General features: G+C 37.0%; 1 protein-coding gene across 1 annotated transcript; it reads right to left on the reverse strand.

The window, feature by feature from the left end:
* Nucleotides 1-1,539: 1,539 nt before the first annotated feature.
* LOC144361659 (uncharacterized) lies at nt 1,540-8,594 on the reverse strand. Its single transcript, XM_078013520.2, has 4 exons — nt 8,324-8,594; nt 6,637-6,796; nt 4,664-4,842; nt 1,540-2,686 (listed from the first exon to the last, which is right to left on the reverse strand). Exons 1-4 carry the CDS (start codon nt 8,501-8,503, stop codon nt 2,354-2,356), a joined length of 852 nt encoding a protein of 283 aa, XP_077869646.2. The 5' UTR covers nt 8,504-8,594; the 3' UTR covers nt 1,540-2,353.
* Nucleotides 8,595-8,834: the final 240 nt, after the last annotated feature.

The raw sequence follows: 8,834 nt of genomic DNA on the forward strand, positions 1-8,834 counted from the left end.
ATCTACACTGTGTATTCGTATTATCGTAGTAGATAATCTACGCTGCATATTCTTGATATCGTGGTAGATATCTACAAATCATATTCTTGATATCGTGATAGATAATCTACACTGCATATTCTTGATATCGTGGTAGATATCTACACTGTATATTCTTAATATCGTAGTAGGTAATCTACACTGCATATTCTTGATATCATAGTAGATATATACACTGTATATTCGTTTTATCGTGGTAGATATCTACACTGTATATTCTTTTTATCGTTGTAGATATCTACACTCTATATTCTTAATATCGTAGTAGATAATCTACACTGCATATTCTTGATATCATAGTAGATATCTACACTGTATATTCTTTTTATCGTGGTAGATATCGACACTGTATATTCTTGATATCGTAGTAAATAATCTACACTGCATATTCGTTTTATCGTGGTAGATATCTACACTGCATATTTCAATATCGTGGTAGATAATCCACATTGCCTATTCTTGATATCATAGTAGATATCTACACTGTATATTCTTTTTATCGTGGTAGATATCTACACTGTATATTCTTGATATCATAGTAAATATCTACACTGCATATTCTTGATATCGTAGTATATAATCTACACTGCACATTCTTGATATCATAGTAGATATCCACACTGCATATTCTTGATATCATGGTATATATTTACACTGCATATTCTTGATATCGTAGTAGATATCTACACTGCATATTCTTGATATCATAGTAGATGTCCACACTGCATATTCTTGATATCATGGTAGATATCTACACTGCATATTCTTGATATCATGGTAGATATTTACACTGCATATTCTTGATATCATAGTAGATATCCACACTGCATATTCTTGATATCGTGGTAGATAATCTACACTGCATATTCTTGATATCGTAGTAGATATCTACACTGTATATTCTTGATATCATAGTAGATAATCTACACTGCATATTCTTAATATCGTGGTAGATAATCCACACTGCATATTCTTGATATCATAGTAGATATCTACACTGCATATTCTTAATATCGTGGCAGATAATCCACACTGCATATTGTTGATATCATAGTAGGTATCTACACTGCATATTGTTGATATCATGGTAGATATCGTCAAAGCATATTGTTGATATCGTGATAGATAATCTACAATGTATATTCTTGTTATCATTGTAGATGTCTACACTGCATATTCTTGATATCATGGTAGACAATCTATACTGTATACTCTTGATATCGTGGTGGAACAATTGGATTACATCGAGGCAGATGATAATATACAAACAAAAGAGGCAATCTAGATAGTTAAACAAAAATTACAACCCTCTCGGCCCGAAACTATGAATATATATATTTTCCAAGTAATTGTGACCCGACAATGTTACTTATGTCCGCATATAAATGCTGTACAACTTTCTTGGGCAATGACCTCTTTTGAAATGTTTACATCTGCCATCGGTTTCATTCATTTGCGGCGCTCTTGTATGATTTATATGAACAGTTAAAACCCAACAGCTTTTACTGAAACATTCTTATTTTAATTTCTCTTTGATATGTGTTTCATATTTCTATAATAACTTGTTTGGTAATAAATACATCGTAAGTGAAATAAATATATGTAAAAGAACTATAATCTAAAAAAATAGTTATGCATAATGATGTTTGGTCTAATACGAGATAGCTGTGTTTGGTCTAATACGAGATAGCTGTGTTTGGTCCATGGTATTGCTTTTAATTGATGTTGAGACAAATTCATCTTGCAATTGTCGCAATTTTCAACTATAAATCAGTGACGTAATCAGTGACGTAATAATCACATTGTATGCACCAATATCTATACACAGCACACCGTCGTGCGTATATTGCCCTTAAATGAGTACATAGCATAAATATAAACATATAAAAACATTGTTGCAATATAACGCACCTTACTATACTAAATGTGTATCAAAAAGGTATGTACACTAAAACATGGTTTTATATTGTTTGTCTTCCCGTGTTCCGAATTAACGGGAATGTAGCACCTGAGTTGTAAATGGGCAGTGATCAAGTGACGTCATATGCAGGTATCGATGTTTGAATATATCAGATAATATACACATGACCAATCTATCATTCCACTCGCTATCTTTCCATATCACGAGTTTCATCGTTCATCTGAGCAAATTGTGTGTCTGATTATATCCGCTGTTTGCCTATCACAGATTCGGTATTCCGCCGTGAACTCACTGTCACGGGCGACACGCCATTCAAACAATGGTTGGCGTCATTCGAAAGCTCAGAGTCAAATTCACATTGCAGAACGTCCTTGAAAATGTCAAAGACACTTTTCATTCTGTTTCATTGGCGCCGTTTTCCCTGTGCGAGTCGCTTCCCAAGTCAGTGATATAAAATAAAGTCGCTGGATTATTACTAAACGGTTGTTGATGAGACGTTCTCTTGCCGACTCGCCTTACAACACCGCTTCCCTCCGCTCGTAAATAGTGATATCTTTCTTCGTTTCTGTTTTCATATCCCACATTCTCGATGTGGTCTCTAATCTCGTAGAAATTTGTGTGCTGGTTGTATATTGCTGTTAGTCGAACACTGTCCGCAACTTGTGCTAGTTGTCTAATATGAGGCCATGGAACAGGGTCCGTCCACATATCACTCAGATCAAATTTCTGTAAAAAAGACACATTTAAGATGTTTAACACGGTAATAATTTTTTATATCTAAGAAGATTGAATAGCAGTATAATGTTTAAATGGATTGATCTGTGTTTACAACTGCTCTTGCACGTTTCGTTTGTTGTGATCACGAACTCATTCAATGTTTAATATTTGTGTCTGTGTTTTTATTATGATTCATATGCGTTATTGACTATAGGACTTATCTGGGAATGTCGGATGGCCATGAACTATATCATATATAGGTCGTATAATTTCAAAGCGCTGATCAAAATTTAAAGAACTAATTAAGAATAGAATAGAATAGAATAGAATAGAATAGAATAGAATAGAATAGAATAGAATAGAATAGAATAGAATAGAATAGAATAGAATAGAATAGAATAAAACTTGTGTTTATAATTTGGTTTATATATCACCCGGAAGACTTTATGTTTATCGTGATGTACGAGTACGAATCCCCGGATGTGGTGACGATGACGTAATACGCAACCGGTGATACCTGACCAACCCTAAATATTGTGGCATTGTTGAATTAATACTCAGTCGTCAATAATTCGCCGAAGTCCCTTGTCAAACAATACATGTAGTATTTCCGTGTGTGGACATGTTTAAATATGTTACTGGAACAGTTTCTGAAAGGTGATCAATGTCACGCGCGTTCAAACTTTATTTGGAACTAAAAAGTCTGTGTGTGGACATTTTTAAAACTGTGACCATGGTTTATTTTCACACCTGTTGAGACATTACCAACATCATCGCGTATGTGTTTCCGGTGAATTCCAAACCAAAATATTTGTTTTTTAGTTTGAGCCACCCACCTGTGCATAAGTGTCTGGTTAGGTGTGTAACAAAATACATCCTTAGCTTCTCTGTGTTATGGTATGTTTGGGGATTTTCAAAATCGTTTAGTTGTTAAAACACGGTCATGCTTGCTGTTCATTAGAAATCATGCGAACGACGAAGGAAGTAAACAGAGTAACGCCAATGCGCATGTCTGAGATCGAAAACGCTGAGCATGAATTGGTGAATACATTTAGTCTTATTTTTTTTTTCTTGCAGTTGATACAAGTTCGAAAGACCAGACGTAAATATTTGAAGACGGGTCGGTCTTTATTGTTGTAGTTTGTGAAAAGACAATTTCACTGGAGCCCTGCTTCTTTTGCAATTGTTTGCTACGACATCGAGTTTTGAAAAGGCGATTTGGAACTTTGACAAAGGAAAAACTCAGGGGTGTGCAAGAGGAGTGTCTTAACAGTTTCTATAAGTTTCGTTAAGACTTACAAATCGCAAAACCGCAGGGTGTGATTTTATTTGTATCGTTCGTACATGTTCCTACGGAGACAGAAACGGCAGGTAACCGGAAGGGCACTGATGAGGGTATATGAGTGGCTGAACCGTGGTAATAAAACGACCTCGAGAGTTTCTAGAGCAATCCATACATGACCTCGATTTCAGGATGCATTCTAGGGGACATGTGGATTTATATAATAGATTTCAGAAGGCAATCTCACGTTACATGAAGTTACGTATTGTGTAGGTGACATTAACATGTTGTAAGGCGAATTGGATACACGTGTAATGGCAATATAATGGTTTAATAGAATGCTTTTATAAAGTTGGGGTAAAACGAGAGTGACTCACGGCCCGTGCCAACAAATGAACATTGTATGGACATATGAGTTTCGCCACGGTGGTTGACTGCACTACTGGCTGAGTAGGTTAACTGCACTACTGGCTGAGTAGGTTGGCAAGGTGTCGTCAGTATATATTTAGTCTATTGTCTTTCAAGAAAAAATGTTTTCTTTGCTCGTCTCATTATAAATATATTTTGTTATTTGTTTCTATTATAACGTACGTCAATTTTATTTATCCACGTCGATAAATATCTCAACTCAACGAAAATAAACATTTCGTGTCTGATGTACTCTTTATGGCCAGATCAAAATGTATGTTACTATAGAAACTTACCATGGCAGCCAGTGTACGGTCTTCATCAGAGGTTGCATCTAGTGGCCAGCTAGTGAGAACATAGATGGTATTACTGTCTTTATTAATATGTTCACCTGGCATGCCTAATAAGATATTCTGTGATGTCGGATGACTTACGTCTTCTGTCGTCTGCGGAAGTTGATAAAGCTGGAACATCGCTATAATATAAAGACGTATAAGAATATTATAAAATGACTGACAAACGACATATTGGCTAATACAAGATTTGTATTGATTTGACACCACCATGGTGGCTTATCACACCGTGGGAGGTGAGTGTTCCCATAAGATACCACACCCATACATGCAGGTGCATTTGAGTTAGGGTGTTAAGTTGTAAAACGGGATGGGCGGAAAGTTTTATATGCACTTTCTAAACCTGGTGGGCATTACGTCATCGTGCACGTATTTACCCTACATGGGACCAGGGAACGATCCAATAGACTAGAACAACTGGTGGGATATGTTGAGTTGTCATGGTTACGGGAGACGGCGTTGCCATCAAACATTGTAGGTATTGTTGGATACAATAAAAGTTATAGGGTTGTTATAAAACTGATGAAGAGTTCGTCTTAATATGGCATCACCGTGTGAAGAAACAAACAACGTTCTCTTTTATTTCTTGTCGGTTTCCACTAATAAAATTTATCGCCACTACCATGAAAATCCCCGGATGACCTGTGAGATTGGGTTGATTTCATTTGTGGTGTTAGGAATTCTACCAATTGAAGGTTAAGTTCCGGACATTGTATGGGATATACTGAATGAACGGACGATAACAGATGTACATGTTGTACCAAACAATAACTCAGCTCTCAAATTTTATTTTCTCTCCGAAAGTTTGTAAACGGACGATTCCAACCATGCAATGCATTCCTGGTATGGCTGTTCATCACTTCGCCGTACCATGCCACTTGTAAAGTTAGATACGTTTGTGAGGAAAGATGTTGACAGGGAGGGAATGTTTATATTGTACAGCCCTGGATTCCACGACACAGTTAAGGTTCAGGCTGATATGCTGCAACTCAACGATTAATCCAACCAAACAGTCTGACGTGGTATCAGCAGATCTAAAAACGCCGTAAACATATGCCACAAAATATCAGCGTAGAAAGAAACCTAGTATTTTTGCAGGCCAGCAGAACAAACAGAAATAAATTAATCAATTCTTGAGTGCTGAGAAGATATATTCTGTAAAAGGAAACCGACATAGTCGACCTCGTTAAAAGCTCGTTATTTAAAACCAAACATAGACATGACTCAACGTTGGCATTTCCCGTGGTCTTAATGCAAATGAAACTACTACCACAATCGTTGTGGTTTTTTCTTACATGCAATGAGGGAACATGTGAGGTAGTATTCGTTACAGTTACTCTTGATAAGTTGTTAGCTCTATTCATTAAAAATAAGTCAACCGAAAAACTACCTAAGTTCTGCATGCTAGAATTGCAGGCCAACGTATCAACGGAATACTAATAGACATATTTGGAATCCTGCAACTGGCTGTCCCAGGTGCTCAGGAAATGTCAACAGAGAATAAACCAGAGGTGCTTAAAATTAATCTTTAACAAAATCATACTTTGCTTATAAAAACAGGTGGTTTCCTGGCCATTCAATTCAATCCAATGTAATGAAATATGCATGCACACAACTTAAGGACTTGTGAACATGACTGCATTTTGATTTCAACTTGTTTGTACTTTAAAGTGCTGAATGTTCTCGTACTACCGTGACGTGACCGTAACGAGCGTTGTAGCTGTGATGTTTCGATGAAATGATGAGAGTAATCACCTCGTTCCAACAATTATATATGGATGGTAAAGTAAATTTTAATTACAGCTCAAGTTTATGTCAATATCACGTACACGTCACAACAAGTCATACAATATACAATTATAGTGTATGCTGCCAGATTCAATAACAGCTAGCGAACTAAGTGCAATGCTACTCACTGTTTTCCTTGTCCAGCTTTCCCTTCGCGTCCACTTTGTAAACGGTGTGTGCACCCTGTTCACTTTCCAACGGCGTGTCGGTAACTCTTAAGAAGCCGTCCTTTTTTCTGCTCAATAGTGACCAGATCTGAACTTTGCTGCCGGTGTCTGGCCAATTAATCTGTGTGGAAAACAGTAAAAAAGAAAGGGGTAAATAAATTAAAATAGTGGAGTACTGCAATGAGCCTTCCACGTATCTGCATCGCAAATGGATACATGTGCGTGTGTGTTTCTTGTACATATATAATAATAAAAAAATACATTTCAAAAGAGAAACGAAATCTAAATATTTTTGGCAAAAAACCAAAATCAGTTAATAGGGAAAGAGTGTTACATTCTTTGTAAGATTAACACAGAAAGTAAATGCGTTGACGCAGGTGTGCTGTTTAGAACGTGTTCGGTTCTCGTCGTAATAGATGAGATTCGATTTCCTTAAAACTTGGTTTCTTGAATCCCCCGAGAGGGGACCTTTTTGCCCAATATTGACTTTTTATAAACGTGTTCATCGTTGGGAATGCTCTGGTCTAATTGTAACCATACCAGTCATTAACGCAGCACAATACGCCTATAGAATAGGCATCAATGTATTCGCTATACAATAATATTGACTGACCGAACCGAGATCAGTAGCCAGCACAGTCGCCACTGTGACCAAGCACCACAGTAGCAAGGGAGACATCTCCTTTCATGGCAGTCTAAATTGGTAAATTGGTTAGAGCTGTGGAAATAGTATATTGTGTGAAAACAAACGTGATGTATTTATCTTTCACCCGGCAACATTCTTTATGCACATGGAAACGCCCACTTTTGATGAGAAAACACGGTTATCCTTGAAGGAAAACAACATTAACGTATCAATTTCAATAACCGATCGTCAGACCTTGACACAATGTTGATAAGGACTTCATAATATTTATATCACACTACAATATGGTTAAAATGAATTATAATTTTGTAGATCGTGAAAGTACTCTAAACACAAAATATACAAACACTACATGGGAACTGTCTGTAGGAAGTGTGTATAAAGCCCGTCAAAGCGTTATTGCTCGAACGTGACTTCCTGATTGTGTTTTGCCTTATATCATAGCTCCCCATGGGTTAATACGTCTCCATCAGTCAAGGTCAATATTGTGTCTGTATTAATCGTTCTCTGAGTGCATCTCCCTTCTACGGTGGATCCTTTGTAAGGACAACACACTCTGCGTGGAAATCAACGCAACGTCCCACAGTCGCAGTGGTAACGGCACCTCGACTAGACAACTTTTAAGAATTGGATATTTACGTCTGTGTTCTGAGTTATTTCTCAATAAAGACAAATTGACAGTTGCAATGGAGTTATTGCTGTAGGGTCAGTATAAACGAATTAAAATAAGGGGACCTCTGCCACATTGACTTTTAGGTGACAGTAACAAGCTATCGTTTACAACTGCACCATGTATACAAAGTTACGATGTACGCTCAGAAATATAGCTAAAATCGACAGAGGTCGAGCATTTAAAGATGACAAATAGGTCCACATTCCAGATATTGGATTTGTGAAGCAGTACAATATCATATATCTTGTATTACAACTCAAAGTCTATATTTAGAGATTCACTGCATTCGTCGACAATTGATCTAATAATATACAATAGTATAAACTTACCGCCCCGGCTACAGGTTGCGTCGTCAAACAGCCGGCTCCGAACTCTGCAGCCTCCACTCCGTTTGGGCCACCACACAGTGACGCTGATCTAACACCCATGAAGTCAACTGCCATAACGAAAATCAACATGATATTGGTACATTTAAAAATGTCCTGGATATTTGCAGATAGTCTTTCCATACTGTAATATTATTAAAATTTCCAATGGAGTTTGTAATTCGACACTTGTTGCACTCAGTGTACTTGTGCCAAGCGATGTTCCGTTGTGTGTGGCGTATGCTTAATGACTGTCCAAGTTACTTTACTGTCGGCCTTTTATACCACGCAATGCATGGATTGGCTAAAGAGTCGCCGGGGGTAGACATACGCACATTCAAAATGACAATATTGACAAAACTGTAACCACTACTAATTGAACTTACTCCATATAAGGAAATAGTCGTGAAATATTATCCGAATGATTTCTCATATACTTGTTTTAAAAAGCGGGATTTTTCTTTGACCGACAGGA

Source organism: Saccoglossus kowalevskii, chromosome 1, assembly GCF_978046115.1.
Source record: "Saccoglossus kowalevskii chromosome 1, keSacKowa6.1, whole genome shotgun sequence".
NCBI lineage: Eukaryota > Metazoa > Hemichordata > Enteropneusta > Harrimaniidae > Saccoglossus > Saccoglossus kowalevskii.